General features: G+C 42.5%; 1 protein-coding gene across 3 annotated transcripts in view; it reads left to right on the forward strand.

The window, feature by feature from the left end:
• Positions 1-19177, forward strand: part of LOC122555366 (transmembrane protein 50B) — a 78841-nt gene that overhangs the window by 29108 nt on the left and 30556 nt on the right. For all 3 annotated transcript variants that reach the window (XM_087992584.1, XM_043701301.2, XM_087992585.1), the window contains exon 3: positions 18125-18237. In XM_087992584.1, the coding sequence (XP_087848710.1) occupies positions 18125-18237 (113 nt within the window). The remainder of the gene's footprint in view (positions 1-18124; positions 18238-19177) is intronic.

A 19177-nucleotide genomic window follows, 5' to 3' on the forward strand; every position in this document is an offset into this window, starting at 1 on the left:
TGAAATACTGGACTTTGCTCAATTGCTGGATCTCAAATTATAATAATTTTGGATTTGGTAGAGACTTGTCATTTTTTAATGGGTGGGTAGAGGGGAAAGAAAAGAGCAGTGTCTACAGAACCAATATTCTATCGTTCTACGTAGAGATGCTGATTGCCATGACAATCGCTAAAAGTTGTGCTCCATCAAAATAGACTTATTGTAAACTGAAAGGTATTTATTTTTAGTTCGGATAAAGGAGGGGATGAAGTGGTCATTTTACAGAAGTAGCTCCCTATAGCATGTCCCAAAAAAAAGAAAGTGAGGATGATGAATATTTTAATACTTTGTGCTGTCAATTACTCATCTTCACCCTCTTCAAAAAGAATACGTAATCTTAAAAAGCCAGGTAACAATCCGGGAACTCCGCACTGCCCGTTTCTACCTCCTTCCCAAAATCCACAAGCCTGACCACCCTGGCTGACCCATTGTCTCAGCATGCTCCTGCCCCACTGAACTCATTTCTACCTACCTCTACACTGTCCTATCCCCCCGGTGCAGGAACTCCCCATATACATTCGAGACACCACCCACGCCCTCCACCTCCTCCAAGACTTCCATTTCCCCGGCCCCCAATGCCTCATCTTCACCATGGATATCCAATCCCTCTACACCTCCATCTGCCATGACCAGGGCCTCCAAGCCCTCCGTTTCTTCCTCTCCCGACATCCCCAACAGTAGCCTTCCACTGACACACTCATTCATTTGGCCGAACTGGTCCTCGCCCTTAACAATTTCTCCTTCGAATTCTCCCACTTCCCCCAGACCAAAGGGGTAGACATGGGCACCCGTATGGGCCCCAGCTATGCCTGTCTCTTTGTTGGCTACGTAGAACTGTCGATCTTCTGTAATTACACTGGCACCACTCCCCATCTCTTCCTCCGCTACATTGATGACTGCATTGGCGCCACCTCGTGCTCTCGCGAAGAGCTTGAGCAATTCATCAACTTCACCAACACATTCCACCCTGACCTTTAAATTTAACTGAACCATCTCTGACACCTCCCTCCCCTTCCTGGACCTCTCCATCTCCATTAATGACGACCGATTTGATACCGACATTTTTTACAAACCCACCGACTCCCACAGCTACCTGGATTACACCTCTTCCCACCTGCCTCCTGCAAAAATGCCATCCCGCATTCCCAATTCCTCCGCCTCTGCCGTATCTGCTCCCAGAAGGACCAGTTCCACCGCAGTACACACCAGATGGCCTCCTTCTTTAGAGACCGCAATTTCCCTTCCCACGTGGTTAAAGATGCCCTCCAATGCATCTCGTCCGCATCCTGCACCTCTGCCCTCAGACCCATCCCTGCAACCGTAACAAGGACAGAACGCCCCTGGTGCTCACCTTCCACCCTACCAACCTTCGCATAAACCAAATTTTCCGCCACCTCCAAACGGACCCCACCACCAGGGATATATTTCCCTCCCCACCCCTTTCCGCCTTCCGCAAAGAACGTTCTCTCCGTGACTACCTGGTCAAGTCCACGCCCCCCTTCAACCCATCCTCCCATCCTGGCACCTTCCCCTGCCACTGCAGGAATTGCAAAACCTGCGCCCACACCTCCTCCCTCACCTCCATCCAAGGCTCTAAAGGAGCCTTCCACATCCATCAAAGTTTTACCTGCACATCCACCAATATCATTTATTGTATCCGTTGCTCCCAATGCGGTCTTCTCTACATTGGGGAGACTAGACGCCTCCGAGCAGAGCGCTTTGGGGAACATCCCTGGGACACCCGCACCAATCAACCACACCGCCCCGTGGCCCAGCATTTCAACTCTCCCTCCCACTCTGCTGAGGACATGGAGGTCCTGGGCCTCCTTCACCGCTGCTCCCTCACCACCAGACGCCTGGAGGAAGAACGCATCATCTTCCACCTCGGAACACTTCAACCCCACGGCATCGATGTGGACTTCAACAGTTTCCTCATTTCCCCTTCCCCCACCTTACCCCAGTTCCAACCTCCCAGCTCACCATTGTCCCCATGACTTGTCCTACCTGCCTATCTTCTTTTCCACCTATCCACTCCACCCTCTCCCACCCCCTCCCCCCGATCTATCACCTTCATCCCCTCCCCCACTCACCTATTGTACTCTATGCTACTTTCTCCCCACCCCCACCCTCCTATCACTTATCTCTCTACCCTTCAGGCTCACTGCCTTTATTCCTGATGAAGGGCTTTTGCCCGAAACGTAGATTTTCCTGCTCCTCGGATGCTGCCTGAACTGCTGTGCTCTTCCAGCACCACTAATCCAGAATCTTAAAAAGCCAGTTCATTTAGCACTATGCAGTGCCTCGAGGTGGCAGTATAACATAACTACTGTATATGTGAGAGTCTAGAATAGAATGAGACAAAACTGTCTTTACAGGAGAAAAAAGGTACTATAGGTTGAACGGAGTACAAGTTTAAAAACATAGAATGAATTAGACAAAAAAAAATTAAAGAAACATAGTTAAAGAAATAATTAAGACGCGGTCTGTGAATGCTGGAAATCTTGGGGAAAGAAGGAAGAAGTGCTAGAAAATAAACCACTAACAGAAATATTCACAGGTTTTGCATTTCCTTATGTTGACGAGCTTGTACATTCCTAGCACTCTTTCAATTTTTATCTTCTGAAAATAAATACCTTTGACCAGAAAGTTATGGAAAATATGATGCGTATGATTCTGTAATGCTAATGTATACAACCACTCAACTGTAATATATATTCATATGGTATTTTATCATAAAATTATACTTAGTTTTTCTAATTTTTTGGAATTTTAAAATAATTCAAATATGCGGTATGGCCTACTAGATGTAATCACTTTTTGATTTTGACTTGAGCTAAGCAGAAAAATTATGTAGATGGAATGGCCAGATTCATTCATCTTTAACTCCTTATCATAGAGTCATAGAGATGTACAGCATGGAAACAGACCCTTCGGTCCAACTTGTCCATGCCGACCAGATATCCCAACCCAATCTAGTCCCACCTGCCAGCACCCAGCCATATCCCTCCAAACCCTTCCTATTCATATACCCATCCAAATGCCTCTTAAATGTTGCAATTGTACCAGCCTCCACCACTTCCTCTGGCAGCTCATTGCATACACGGACTACCCTCTGTGTGAAAACTTTTCCCCTTGGGTCTCTCTTACATGTTTCCCCTCTCACCCTAAACCTATGCCCTCTAGTTCTGGACTCTCTGACCCCAGGAAAAAGACTTTGCTTATTTACCCTACCCATGCCCCTCATAATTTTGTAAACCTCTATAAGGTCACCCCTCAGCCTCTGCCACTGCAGGGAAAACTGCCCCAAACTGTTCAGTATCTCCCTACAGCTCAAATCCTCCAACCCTGGCAACATCTTTGTCAATCTTTTCTGTGCCCTTTCAAATTTCACAACATCTTTCCAATATGAAGGAGACCAGAATTGCATGCAATATTCCAACAGTGGTCTCACCAATGTCATGTACAGCCGCAACATGACCTCCCAACTCCTGTACTCAATACTCTGACCAATAAAAAAAACACACCAAATGCCGCCTGCGACTCTACTTTCAAGGAGCTATGAACCTGCACTCCAAAATCTCTTGACAAAAAGTTACACATTTGGGTGAAAAAAAAAGTTCACTTTCTAAATTATATTTGCGAAGATTTTGTACAGAAATGAGCATATAATTCCTTCGAAATGAGGTGAAAAAAATTAGCAACTGTAAACTGTAGACCTAGAATACTTAAGTCGGTGAAGAATGAAGGTGATCGGCTACAAATAACCAATAGAGGAAGCTAGAAAATTCCCAGATAATTAAAATGTTTTGACCGATGCATGTATCTGGGTTGCTTGGTTGTGGGGGTCACTAAACAAAATACAAAACTGCAGATGCTGGAAATCAGAACAGAAATTGCTGGAAAACTCAGTCGGTATGGCAACACCTGTAGAGAGAAATCAGAGTTAGTGTAATTTCTATCCACAGGTGCTGCCAGATCTGAATTAGTTAACTCAGTTGGCTGAAGTTGTGATGCAATATGATGTAAACAGCATGTATGAATGATTTTCCTCCCTGACTTCTTCCATTGCCTGAGGCATCATTAACCTTGAGTTAAACTAACACCAGTCATTTTTCTCTGGGAGAGCTCCCTCATGGTCCTCTGCAACAATCATGACTTGCCTTTTATATTGTGTTTAGAGTCAGTTTTCCAGGTTTGAGAGTTGTATAGAATACATTTGTTTTCTGCATTTATTTAATTGTTTAATCATATCCTTTTGTGATTTTACGTCTGCATCTTTCATCATTAACTTAGGAGTTATAGTGAAGGGTTGGAGATGTGCCTACAATCTCTCAGCACTGGAGAAGAGCTTGTATGTTGATCAATTAATTAAATCAGATCTTCACCTCATAAAGTGACTGAAAACAACAACTGATATAGAACAACCCTGTCAATATCAATGGTTTTCTTGTAAAGGCCAGGCAATAGAGTATTGTGGAGCTTTTTATTTCAAGCTACCTGACTGTCAGATCATCCTAGAAATTTGGCTTGATCTGTTCAAACCACGACATTGGTCACATAGCCCTTCTCCAACAATTTCTACTTTTGTTTGTTACTATCTGCAGCATCCACAAATCTTTGTTTTATACTTTTTCATTTCTTTGGTCACCATTCCTGTAATACAAAAAGCAGAGAATAGAGGGGTGTTGCACTTGCCACAGTGTGTTTTGACCCTTCTATTCAGCAAAGAACTGCAAATCAACTTTAACAGTAATAAGAAATTATCTTTCTCTATTTTAGCACAATGAATGCTCTAATAACAAATACACTACAAACTAGCCATTAACACTATAAATAGAATTAACTATATCTCCTTCTTTAGCTTAACCTTGATCAAATGCTACCACATTTGATCTTGGCCTTGATCTACGTGGCAATGATTGTCTGGTCGTTGTCTTCTGGTGGTTCCTGGGTCATCTCCTCTTCACGGTTGTCAGTCTCAAGATACCACTCCAGAGGGTGGTGAGAGTTGATTCTTATGCCTGGAAACTTTTGCCCTGATCGATCTGGCCCAACCAGGCATTGATGTGTTGAAGGTAGTGGGTCCTTGGGCCTCCATTCCTGAAGATGTTAGGGGTATGTAGGTCAGATAGCCTTTCCCAAATAAAGGTGTGAAGCACCCCTTTGTTCTGGAAAGCAACTCAATGTTTCCTAATGTCCTGGGAAAGTGCTGCGTCAATTGTGTATTGTGTTGTCTTCAGCTGCAGTCTGTCGGAGTCTGTAGCTTGTTTATTTGAGTTTGTAGCACAGATATTTTTGGCCATTACTTGGTTCGATTTCCCAGCATGCATTATTTATGAGCTGGTTTTTCCTAACTCTGCCATTTTGAGTGGCCTACCCGGCCACTGGTAAAAAAAAACACGAAGTAAGAAGAGAAATAACTGAACGACTAGATTTTTCTGAGTGTAAGACAAAAAAATTCAGATTCAATGCCAATATATTTGCCGATTTTGTATTGTGATACCAACATTGTATCCCTCAGGAGGTGGTTTGATCATGTTATGCATTTTGTGATAGAAGTTTCATTTCCTTGATAGTCAAATTTGACTTTGTATTGCATTCCCACTTGTGTTGAAATTAAATATTGTAGTTTAAACACTAACTGAAGTGTTGTGCAATCCACATTCTCTTGGGCCTAATTTAATATTTATTGCAGCAAATTAGATGTTTAGTCATTTGCTTTTATTCCAGAAGAGAGACGATCTGTTACTATTTAGTCTGTGCGTTATCGGTTTATGTATTCATTATATTTTGTGAATTGTAGTAAAGTAATGTAGGTTTTTCATGAATATGTTTGTGTTGCTGCAAGTCTCCTTTGAAATTCCATTACCCTCCCACAAGGTTATCACTTTGCAAACTGCCACCAGGAAGTAGCATTACAGTAAAATGCTGTTCTGACTAAATAAGGTAATTTGGGCCAATTTTGAATTGGTGAGGTGTTGATGACACTGTTACTTTGAAAGATAAGTTTGTATAACTAAGGCTTTTTAATATTTCTTCAGTTTGTCCATAAAGGGGACTCTTGTGATGCAGTGCTAATATCCCTACTTCTCAGACAGGAGGTCGAGATTCAAAGATATGTAATAACCTCTCTCGAAAGGTTGATTAGAAAGTATCTATTTCCACAAAGATCCTTCCTTCAAGTTGTAGCATTCACTTACAAAAATGGTTTCGGAATTTCTGCTTGCATTATAATTTTGAGGAATGGATTCACACTCTAGGGTTTTGTTGAGCTATGTAGCACTGATCCGTAAGTCAGTGACTAGAGTGCATGAATGTCAGATGATCCCCAGAGGTTAAAGAAGGAATTTGGACTTAAAAATCAATGGCATTATGGTTTACAAAACCTTATTGGTGAAAGTGTCTGTACCAATATCTCTCCCCTCTTGTGGTTCAGTGACATTTTTTTGATCACACTCCTCTGAAGAGTCTTGTGATATTTGCCTATGTTAAAGGTAGAATATACAGGCAAGTTAATGCTAAATTGGAATATATAATAGCTTTCAAAAGAGAAGCGAATACATTTTTTAATCAAGAACAAATTCAGTAAATCCTGGTGAACAGCAGAGGAATTGAACTCTGGCTAACATTTCAGAGTCACCACAGGTGCACTGAACTAAATCCCACTGCTAGAAGGTTGAGACTTTTGAAATCATTCAGTTCAAAGCTTGAATTTTGTCCTGTTTAAATGAGCACGTCCAATAATGCTCTCTCCAAGCCAGACCATTGCAAACTGTAGGTGGCGATCCTGTAGCCTGGGATCACAAGTTTCAAGTCATCAATAACTATCTTAGAGTTCTGGTTAACCCCTTGTAGTTATGTAGTCCCTTTTTAAAATCAGTGCATTTTTTTGAATAGTGGGTGTTTCCTAACCATCTGATACTCGACGCTTGGTTGCTTTCTTGGATAAACCTGTGGAAATGAAGGTGCTTTTTGCATTGCCCTTTTTAGCCTCCTGCCACCCTGTTGTGGGTTTCTTACTCCTCTTTTTCTAACCTTCCCACCACTCCAACTGACACAGGTGTCTCAGCACCCACTTTTTCTCACAGGTCTGGGCTCATTGCAATTTTAATGCACCTGAATCAGGTCACAATGGGGAAAAAAACTGGAAGCGTTGTTCAAAGCTGCACAGCCAGAAAGCAATCTGTAAAGTCTTGTGTGTGCCAACTGCACAGTTTGATACAACCTAAATTGCCACACGTCTATGCTCGGATATGTAAAGGAGGCATGCTCTTAAATCACATGCATAGTTGAAGCAAGAAATAACTAAGTGCAGGAGTAGGCTGTTCAGCCCCTTGACCATACGCTGCCTCTTACAACGATCACGGCTGATCTCATCTCAGCCGGAACTCCCCTTTTCTGCCTGCTCCCTTTGACCCTTCAACGTATTGCAGGGACAGTCTCACAAATGCCTTGTACAGGTGTAGCAACATTTCCTACTTTTATACTTCATTCCTTTAGTAATAAATGCCAAAATGACATTGACTTATCATCTGTGCTACCTGCTGATCATTTTCTGCAATTCATACGCAAGGCCATCCAGATACTTCTGCGGCAAACTGATGTCAACCTAGCTTTCTCAAGAAATATCTAATTTGGTGAAACTAATCATTAATGAATTCTGTGGTCAAAGAAGTCCTGTGGGTTTTGAAGTCCAGGGGAATGTGGGCCCAGAATAAGAGGGTGATTTGACTAGAGCAAGAGAGGTCAGTGGTTGTCCATGATGGAGGGACAGTTGAGAGGGAGTTCCAAGGCCAGATTGGTGCAAGTAAAGCATTGTAATCCCTTGTGAAGCTCAGTGAGATTGAATGACCTACTGTGTCATTACAATTTGGGACTGAAGAAATCCTCCTTCTGATCTGTCTTTTGCTATTTATGTGCTGTACACTGTTTATTATCCATGTTTGCCATGTTAAATATGGGTGTCAGTTTATCTTTTATTGCAGATGATATTCTAGTTTGTACAGTAATTCTTGATTTGTTTGTGGCTTTATTTTCCTCGTAAGTACCCTGGATCTTGCTTTCAGTCTAGTGTATTTTTATGTATAGCTAACTGTTCCTGAACAAACTTGTCCCATTTGGGATTACAATAATAATAGATTTGCTGGTCTGGCCTCGGATCCTAATATTCTACATTGTCTCTTGGTGTAGTAGCTAGATCTATCCCTTCCACTTCATGTTCTTATGGTCTGCAACTCTCGCAGTTCCTCCTAAAGGTTGACTTCCTTTTCCCCCCTAACTAGACATTCAAAACAGCTGTGCAAACACAGAAGGCTTGCAATCAACTCCTGTGATTTCTTAGGACCTTGCCTTTTTTTTTAATTTCATGGCTGTCTCAACATTGCAGGCTTTGCTTCTTCTGTAGTCCTCTTAACATGGGCTTCAACCCCATTGTAGCCCATGTAGCAGAATCTTTCTGGCTTATTTAATCTCTCAAATATTCTACTAGAATGCCAGTAATTTACTTAGACATTAGAGATATTGAGATATGACATTTGGACTGACATTAATGAATCTTAAAAGAAATAAAGAAACAATGACAAAGACCACTACTGAGCAGTTTTTATAATTAAAACAGCAGGAATGAGAGAAGTTAAAAAACAGAATCTGACATCGAAGAGAATTTTTGCAAGGTTTGTAGCTCAGGTTGAGGTTTAGGGTGGAGATTTGCTCGCTGAGCTGTAGGTTTGATATCCAGACGTTTCATTACCTGGCTAGGTAACCTCATCAGTGGCGACTTCCAAGTGAAGCGAAGCAGTTTCTCCTGCTTTCTATTTATATGTTTGTCCTGGATGAGGTTCCTGCTGTTTGTGGTGATGTCATTTCCTGTTCGTTTTCTGAAGAGTTGATGGATGGTATCTAGATCTGTGTGTTAGTTTATGGCGTTGTGGTTGGAGTGCCAGGCCTCTAAGAATTCTCTGGCATGTCTTTGCTTAGCCTGCCCCAGAATAGATGCGTTGTCCCAGTTGAAATGGTGGGTTTTTTCATCCGTGTGTAGGGCTACGAGGGAGAGAGGGTCGTGTCTTTTTGTGGCTAGCTGGTGTTCATGTATCCTGGTGACTAACTTTCTTCCTGTTCATCCTAGGTAGTGTTTGTGGCAGTCCTTGCAAGGAATTTTGTAGATGACGTTGATTTTGTCCATGGGTTGTACTAGGTCTTTTAAGTTTTAGTCTTGTTTGAGAGTGTTGGTGGGTTTGTGTGCTACTAGGATTCCGAGGGGTCTTAGTAGTCTGGCTGTTATTTCTGAAACTTCTTTGATGTATGGTAAGGTGGTTAGGGTTTCTGGATGTGTTTGGTCTGCTTGTCGTGGTTTGTTCTTGCGGAACCTGCGGAATGTATTTTTTTGAGGATCCGTTCTTCTTGAATATGTTATATAGGTGGTTCTTCTCTGTTTTCCAAAGTTCGTCTGTGCTGCAGTGTGTGGTGGCTCATTGGAATAGTGTTCTGATACAGCTTCGTTTGTGTGTGTTGGGATGGTTGCTGGTGTAGTTATGTATTTGGTCAGTGTTTGTCGGTTTTCTGTATACGCAGGTTTGTAGTTCTCCATTGTCCTTTCTTTCAACTGTCTCACTACCCGAACACCAACTTACAGACTGGCCGAAGAACTACACGCAAGACTGAAATACCTAGTAGAAGAGTCACAGCACTCCATCCACTCCACCCAGGAATTCCTAAAAAGCATCAAAAACACCAAAATAGAGGAAGACGAAACAATGATCTTATTCGACATAACAGCGATGTAACGTTCACCTCCATCTAATCGACCTGGCAAAGGAAACACTTACCCCACTTTTAGAAGAGACCATCTCACACACCCCAATCAATCACATTAGCAACGGAAACATCATGACGCTAGTGGACCTGTGCCTCACCACACACTTCACCTTCAACAACATAATCTACAAACAAACCAACGGCACACCCATGGGATCTCCGCTATCAGGATTCATAGCAGAAGCGATAATGCAAAGACTAGAACAAACAGCCCTACCAACCATCAAACCAAACATCTGGGTCTGCTACGTAGATGACATCTTTGTCATCACAAAACAAAACAAGATAGAGACATTTAACAACATCAACAACACCCTCACAGGCATAAAGTTCACCAAGGAGGAAGAAACCGACAACAAACTCGCATTCCTGGATGTCACAGTTGGAAGAAAGGACAACGGAGAACTACAAACCATCTTATGCAGAAAACCGACAAACACTGACCAAATACTTAACTACACCAGCAACCATCCCAACACACACAAACGAAACTGTATCAGAACACTATTCCAACGAGCCACCACACACTGCAGCACAGACGAACTTTGGGAAACAGAGGAGAACCACCTATGCAACATATTCAAGAAGAACGGATCCTCAAAAAATACAGTCCGCAGGTTCCTCAAGAACAAACCACGACAAGCAGACCAAACACAGCCAGAAACCCTAACCACCTTACCATACATCAAAGAAGTTTCAGAAATGACAGCCAGACTACTAAGACCCCTTGGAATCCTAGTAGCACACAAACCCACCAACACTCTCAAACAAAAACTAACAAACTTAAAAGACCCTGTACAACCCATGGACAAAACCAACGTCGTCTACAAAATTCCTTGCAAGGACTACCACAAACATTACGTAGGACAAACAGGAAGAAAGGTAGCCACCAGGATACACGAACACAAGCTAGCCACAAAAAGACACGATCCTCTCTCCCTCGTGGCCCTACACACGGATGAAAAAAACCACCATTTCGACTGGGACAACACATCTATCCTGGGACAGGCTAAGCAAAGACATGCCAGAGAATTCCTAGAGGCCTGGCACTCCAACCACAATGCCATAAACAAACACACCGATCAGATACCATCTATCAGCCCCTCCAGAAAACGAACAGGAAATGACATCACCACAAACCCCAGGAACCCCATCCAGGAGAAAGATATAAATAGAAAGCAGGAGACAACTGCTTCGCTTCACTTGGAAGTCGCCACTGATGAGGTTACCTAGCCAGGTAATGAAACGTCTGGATATCAAACCTACAGCTCAGCGAGCAAACCTACACCCTAAACAGAAGAGAATTATAGTTGGAGAGGTATAGATCTTATAGATATAATGTATTTTTTCAATCTCTGAAGTTCTTCAAAATTTGACATATGCTTTGTTAGTAGTCTTATTTTAGTTTTGTGTACAATGACACTTCTCCCTTGGGGAATGGTGTGGGTGTTGGAAGAATTTACAGGCTTTGAGCATGTGCGTGTTCAGTTTATAACCAGCAAGTAATAACTCCCTTTTAACTTGTATAAACAAGCCATGTTTTGTAATGATAGGTCTTCACTGGTAGATGGAGAGGGGGTGGTATAACATTGTGACATCAGAAGAAAACCCAAATGAGTTAATGTCTGTCAGCAACTAATTAAAATAAAGATGTTAAAGACTAAAATTGAAGTGAAACACTCCTTAAATGACTACCTCTTACAGAAGAGAAGCTAATGAGTCTATTGCTTTAATTTTAAGTGCTAAAGTTCATTGCATTTCTAAAGTTTAAAGTAGAATATTTTGAATGATGGTGAATAACAGCATTAATTAAAAGAAGTGATTAAGGAAATAATTAGCTAATTGGAGAGCAGAACTGAACATGACAGATGTAATGTAGAAAGATATGCTATTATCACCTTTTTTTGGTCCTGAAAGAAATTAAATGAAGAGAGATTGAAAAGTGTATGTATTTGGACCCAAGAAAGGATTGAATTTACCATAGGAGGAGTGAAACAAAGGCTTGCCAGACTTTTCTGATATAACGTGATTGTACAATGAGGAGAGTTTTTTTTTATTCATTCATGGGATATGAGGTGTCGCTAGTTAGATCAACATTTATTGCCCATCCATAATTGCCTAGAGGGCAGGTAGGAGTCAACCATATTGCTGCCCCCTCCTGGTCTGACCAACAGGTGTCAGATTTTCTCCTTTATGATCATAATGAATGGTGGTGCTGGCTCGAAGGGCCAAATGGCCAACTCCTGCGCCTAATGTCTATTGTCTACTCTATTGCCTATTTAAAGGGCATTATCGAACTAGTTTTTCTGGTAATCTAGAACACTTTCATGTTCATCTTTCAACTCTTAATTCCAAATTTTATTGATTACAAATTCCATTATCTGTCATCACAGGTCCCCAAAGCATTATCTGGGTTGCTGGATTAATAGTCAGGCAATACCATTAGGCCATCGCCTTTCCTAATAATTGAGGAGACCGGGGCACACTTCTGTAGAGGCTTGACAAATGAGAGGTGATCTAATTGCGATGCAAAAAAACTTACTGGGGTTAACAGGGTAAACATTTGAAGGATAATCCTCCTAGTTGTAGTTCTAGTATCAAGGGAGACTGTGTCTCAGACAAGCAGGAGGCTGGAAGGATACATCAAGGCAGGCAGCTGCAGGAGGTGGAGAAGTCAACGTTTCGGGTGTAACCCTTCAGGTCTGTCGAAATGTTGACTTCTGCACTTCTTGATGCTGTCTAGCTTGTTGTATTCTTCCAGTCTCCTTGAATTCCAGCATGTGCCAGTTTTTCTGTCTCAGATTAAAGAATGGGCCACTTTGGACTCTGAGGAATTTTTTTATTTAGTGTGGTGAATCTTTGGAATTCTCAACCTCCAATGTCACGGAGGCTTGGACATGGTCAAGTGAAAGATTTCTAGTAGTAGAAGATCATCCATGATCTAGTTACCTGGTAGAGTACATTCAGGGCTGAAAGTCCACTCCTGTTCCTATGTTCCTAATTAGAAATCCTGTATCTAATCTGGTCAGTGTGCATTTGTGTCTTGCACTTCAGTGGAGCAGAGGAAATTACACTTCCAAGATGATTTCAATCTTTCACTTCTGTCACATTCAAGCACTAGTTTTGCTGTTATCTCCAATCTTATAGCGGAAATGCTCAAGAACATCTTCTCAACTTTGCAAAATGTTTTATCACACATCATAATTTTCAGTCTATTAATTTGTTTCACTTGTAAAGTAAAATTGATATGCTGATATTTTACTAAACTGTTGTGTCAAAACCACAGACTCCTAACTTGATAGGTGAGAGTGAATGAGTGTGTCTTGGCTTGGTAATTCTCATCTCTGAGACAGGAAGTTGTGGGTTCTGAATCTGGGTTAATGTTTCATATTTCAGTGCTGCACCAATGATGTACCATTGTTTGAGATGACATATTTCAGAGAAGAAGTTACAGTGGCTTCATCTGATCTTTTACACAGCTTTAAGCTTCCAATCAACATAATGAAAATGGATTGATTATTCTTTGTTTTTACTGCACTTGCACCAAAAAAATCTCCAATTTGACCCCTGTATTCTCTTTCGTTGTACCAGCAAGCATCCCTCAATTGACTGGGAAATAATGCGAGCCATCCAGAAAACATGAAAGGTCTTCTATAAACTCAAGCTTGTTCTGTGCAACAGTAGTATCAAGGCAGTTGGATCAAATGCTTGATATAGGGAACCAGGGCATAGGCTTCAGGTATTTGGGGTATAGACATCTTTTTAAGAGATGGTGTAAGCACTTATTCTTATGGAATAAGGGAAGATTAAATGCAAACCACTTGTGGAGTTGGTTTCAACCTTTCAGTCTTGCATTAGGTGCTGGTCCTTACCAAAAAGCTCAACCCCCTATCACCTTTACTCTTCAATCATTTCCCCCTACAAAACTCCTGTCTTTTGATATCAACCTCTTGCACTTTGTTGCCTGCCACTCAATTTCTCGTTTCTCAATTATTTCATTTCATCAGTTGTAAATTGCATGTATTTCTCAGGCTCTTGCCTTCAAAACTGTCATCCATGAATACTGTCCCTCTTAAATTGATTCTACTCCTGACTATACTGTTGTAGGTTTGGACCTTCATAATTGCTTCTCATCTTTTGCTCACACAGTAAGTTCCAGTATTCTAAGGTTGCATACTTAATTCACCTTATCTCCTGCATTTGCTTCTTTGTATCATTTATCTATGTCTATCCCATTTATGTGCTGACAATATTACAGAATTTCCGTCAATGTAAAGATTCTACCACCTATTTTCCTTCACTGAGTCCATTTTTGCACTGCTGGACAAGCTATTTGATATAATCATGTGTAAGTCTCAACTTTGCCTACGACTTGCATTAATATCCTATTTTTCACAACCACTGAGTGTCTCAGCACTTTGCATCAAAAAAATTTGCACTGACTGTATACTCCCTGTTTTAACAAAGGAAATGTGATAATTATGTAAAAAGCAAACCTCCACAAACAGTAATGTGGTGAAGAAACAGTTGATCTATTTCTTGTCATGAGGGATAAATACTGAGGGGGACACCAGGGATAACTCTCCTGCTGCTCTTTGAGTGCAGTAGGTTCTTTTATATTTTCCCAAGTGGGCAGTTGGGCCACAATTTAACATCTCATCCAAACGATTACATCTCTCATAGGCTAAAATTGTTAACTAGCGTGTGCATTCTTCTAACTCTCTGCAGCACTCTCCAAGGAAGAGATTGCCAAGAAATGCGAAACAAACAAACAAACTTAAATCTGTTAAGTTGAAAAATTTGAGATTGATGTCAGCTGAATGAGAATTTGTCACAGATTTTGTGCCTTTCCTGACTGCAAGTCCAGTTAATTGCTGGATGTGTAACCATTTTGTTGTTAATTACAACAAACTTGACCTCCATCTCACTGAAACTGCTTGCTTGATCTTCACAGTAGTCTCCTTCCCCTTATTCCCACACTTGCTAAAATCCATTTATATGTTAGAGTAACCTTTTTGCATTAAAAATTCTCAATACTCTGCTTCTGGTATCACAACTAGCATAAAGTTTCATATAAGGTCATTAAAAAAAAGATGAAACTTTATTGCTGGAACAGCACAGCAGGTCAGGCAGCATCCAGGGAACAGGAGATTCGACGTTTCGGGCACAGGCCCTTCTTCAGGAATGAGCAGAGTGTGTTCAGCAGGAGAAGATAAAAGGTAGGGAGGAGGGACTTGGAGGAGGGGCGTTGGAAATGTGATAGGTGGAAAGAGGTCAAGGTGAGGGTGATAGGTCGGAGTAGGATGGAGGCGGAGAGTTCAAGAAGAAGACTGCAGGTCAGGAAGGCGGTGCCGGGCTGGAGGGATTCGGCTGAGACAAGGTGGGGGGAGGGGGGATGAAGAAACTGGTGAAGTCCAAGTTCATCCCCTGTGGTTGGAGAGTTCCCAGTCGGAAGATAAGACGCTCCTCCTCCGACCGTCGGGTTGTTGTGGTTTGGCGGTGGATGAGTCCAATGACCTGCATATCCTCGGTGGAGTGGGAGGGGGAGTTGAAATGCTGTGCTACAGGGTGGTTGGGTTGGTTCGTCCGGGTGGCCCAGAGGTGCTCTCTGAATCGCTCCGCAAGTAGGCGGCCTGTCTCCCCAATATAGAGGAGGCCACACCGGCTGCAGCGGATGCAGTAGATGATGTGGGTGGAGGTGCAGGTGAATCTGTGGCGGATATGGAAGTTTCCTTTGGGGCCTTGGAGAGAAGTGAGGGGGGAGGTGTGGGCGCAAGTGTTGCACCTCCTGCGGTTGCAAGGGAAGGTGCCGGGAGTGGAGGTTGGGTCGGTGGGGGGTGTGGATCTGACAAGGGAGTCGCGGAGGGAGTGGTCTCTACGGAAAGCTGATAGGGGAGGGGAGGGAAATATATCCTTGGTGCTGGGGTCTGTTTGGAGGTGGCGGAAGTGACGGCGGATGATGCGCTGTACATGGAGATTGGTGGGGTGGTAGGTGAGGACCAGTGGGGTTCTGTCCTGGTGGCGGTTGGAGGGGCGGGGCTCAAGGGCGGAGGAGCGGGAAGTGGAGGAGATGCGGTGGAGGGCACCGTCGACCACGTCGGGGGGGAAATTGCGGTCCTTGAAGAAGGAGGCCTTCTGTGTTGTACGTTCGGGGGGGACTCATCCACCGCCAAACCACAACAATGCGACGGTCGGAGGAGGAGCGTCTTATCTTCTGACTGGGAACACTCCAACCACAGGGGATGAACTTGGACTTCACCAGTTTCTTCATCCCCCCTCCCCCCACCTTGTCTCAGCCGAATCCCTCCAGCCCGGCACCGCCTTCCTGACCTGCAGTCTTCTTCTTGACCTCTCTGCCTCCATCCTACTCCGACCTATCACCCTCACCTTGACCTCTTTCCACCTATCACATTTCCAACGCCCCTTCTCCAAGTCCCTCCTCCCTACCTTTTATCTTCTCCTGCTGAACACTCTCTGCTCATTCCTGAAGAAGGGCCTGTGCCCGAAACGTCGAATCTCCTGTTCCCTGGATGCTGCCTGACCTGCTGTGCTGTTCCAGCAATAAAGTTTCAACTTTGATCTCCAGCATCTGCAGACCTCACTTTCTCCATTTAAAAAAAGAAGCAGATGTAAACCATTTGGCTGATCAAACCTCGACTATTCTTTACAATTAGCTGGTTGTGGCCTTAACTAGCCCCATAATCCTTGACTCTCTTGTCAATCAAACATCTGTCTAACTCAGCTTTGAATATATTGAATGATCTAGCATCCACCTTGTCTGGGAAGAAATTTCCACAGACTAACAATCCTCAGATGATGTTCCTCATCTCTGGCTTAAATGGAAATGTTTCTGCTCCCTGGTTCTCGATTTCTTGAGGAAACGTCTTCTCAACGTCTCCCGTCAAACCCTATTGCAACTTGTATTTCAATAAGATCACCTATCATTCATCTGGACTGCAATGAGTATTGACCTAACTGCTCAATCTTTCCGTTTACAGCAAACCCCTGATGCCATGAATCAGGCTCTTAATTTTTGCTGAACTGATTTTTGACATAAGTATACCTTCAAGTAAGGAGACCAGAGTACACCATACACTAAGGGTGGTCTCACCAATGCTTGTACAATTGTAGCAAAAGTTCTTTACTTTAAATTTTTAATTTTCTGTACTCATGCTTGCCTGTACTCTTCACACACATGCCCACGGCACTCCCTCACCTCTTGCTCCCTTTCCTTTTCTTTCTGTGTTTTGCTCTCATTTTTACATATTCAAGCAATTGCCTTTATTTAATTTTGTCATCTAAATTTCTCATCTTCAAACTGAATATAGCATCTTTTGATCATTCAACACATAGAACCCTTTTACTGTTTTCTTTATCTGGTATAGGATGAGAGTATCAGGGGCATTTATTGCCCAGAGGGTGGTTAAGAGTCACCCAAATTGCTGTGGGTCTGGAGTCACATGTAGGCCAGACCAGATAATGATGGCAGTTTCCTTCTGTAAAAGACAGAACCAGATGGGTTTTTCGAACAATTGACGATGGATTCACGGCATCGTTAGACATTTTGGATCCAGTTTTTAAAATGAAATTCAAGTTCTACCATCTGCCTTGGTGGCATTTGAACCTGGGTCCCCAGAGCATTATCTGGGTTGTTGGATTAACAGTTCTAGCAAGAATACCACTAGATCATTGCCTCCCTTTAAACTATTAGGTTGCTAATTAATCTTGTCTCATTATACATTGCCAGTTCTGAAATAGCCTGATCTCTGGTTCTAGAACTTGTCCTCAGAAGCTATCCTAAGTGCATACTTGTGAACTCCTCCAGCTATTTCCAACAGTTTGTTTTATCTATACTGTATGAAGATTAAAATCACTTGCTTTGATTAGTCCGTGGATCCAATAGATTAGCTTATGCAGACTATTTAACTGTCTGACGAGGAGAACCAAGGCAAGAGGGTGATAAATGGTCACGGTTGAATATGATATGCACAAATGTGTTCTTTCCAGTGGTGAGTGAAATGCCAGATAAAAATGAGGTCCACAGACCTATCTACCTCTTTTGTCCTACCTCCCTCCTAATGATTCGGTGATCCATATGACTATATTCTACACCAAAAAAAAAACTTAGTTGTTAGAAAAGCTATTTCTGACCTTTCTAAATGCCAGCTTCATAAATCATATTTAGAATGGGATTGATCTTTATATTGCTGTTTTACAAACAAAAATTTAATTGCATAATGTAATCTCATGCTGTATTGTTTAACTTTTGCAGTTCTTTACTGGTTGGTGGATAATTATAGATGCTGCAGTGGTTTACTCAAAAAATGGAGAATTGAATCCTGCTTTTCACACATGTGGAGTCATGTCAACTGTAGCTTTTTTCATGTAAGTTCTTTATTGGATTAATACAATAGTGTTCCTTGACTATCTATCTTCTTTTAAAAGCATTGTGCGATGGACGTTTATCCCATAAAACAAATCTCGCTAGTATCAGCCTTAGCTGAATGTGATAAATGTTGTCTGTGAATCAGAAGGATGGGGATGAGGATTTCAAAAATGTATTAAAAGTCATAGAGTCATAGTCATAGAGATGTACAGCATGGAAACAGACCCTTCTGTCCAACCTGTCCATGCCGACCAGATATCCCAACCCAATCTAGTCCCACCTGCCAGCATCCGGCCCATGTCCCTCCAAACCCTTCCTATTCATATACCCATCCAAATGCCTCTTAAATGCTGCAATTGTACCAGCCTCCACCACATCCTCTGGCAGCTCATTCCATACACTTACCACTCTCTGCGTGAAAACATTGCCCCTTAGGTCTCTTTTATATCTTTCCCCTCTCACCCTAAACCTATGCCCTCTAGTTCTGGACTCCCGATCCCAGGGAAAAGACTTTGTCTATTTATCCTATCTATGCCCCTCATAATTTTGTAAACCTCTATAAGGTCACCCCTCAGCCTCCGACGCTCCAGGGAAAACAGCCCGAGCCTGTTCAGCCTCTCCCTGTAGCTCAGATCCTCCAACCCTGGCAACATCCTTGTAAATCTTTTCTGAACCCTTTCAAGTTTCACAACATCTTTCCGATAGGATGGAGACCAGAATTGCACGCAATATTCCAACAGTGGCCTAACCAATGTCCTGTACAGCCGCAACATGACCTCCCAACTCCTGTACTCAATACTCTGACCAATAAAAGAAAGCATACCAAACGCCTTCTTCACTATCCTATCTACCTGCGACTCCACTTTCAAGGAGCTATGAACCTGCACTCCAAGGTCTTTGTTCAGCAATACTCCCTCGGACCTTACCATCATGTGTATA

The sequence above is a fragment of the Chiloscyllium plagiosum genome, unplaced genomic scaffold (assembly GCF_037043375.1).
Source record: "Chiloscyllium plagiosum isolate Xiang-an unplaced genomic scaffold, Cpla_swu_hap1 HiC_scaffold_12, whole genome shotgun sequence".
Classification (NCBI taxonomy): domain Eukaryota; kingdom Metazoa; phylum Chordata; class Chondrichthyes; order Orectolobiformes; family Hemiscylliidae; genus Chiloscyllium; species Chiloscyllium plagiosum.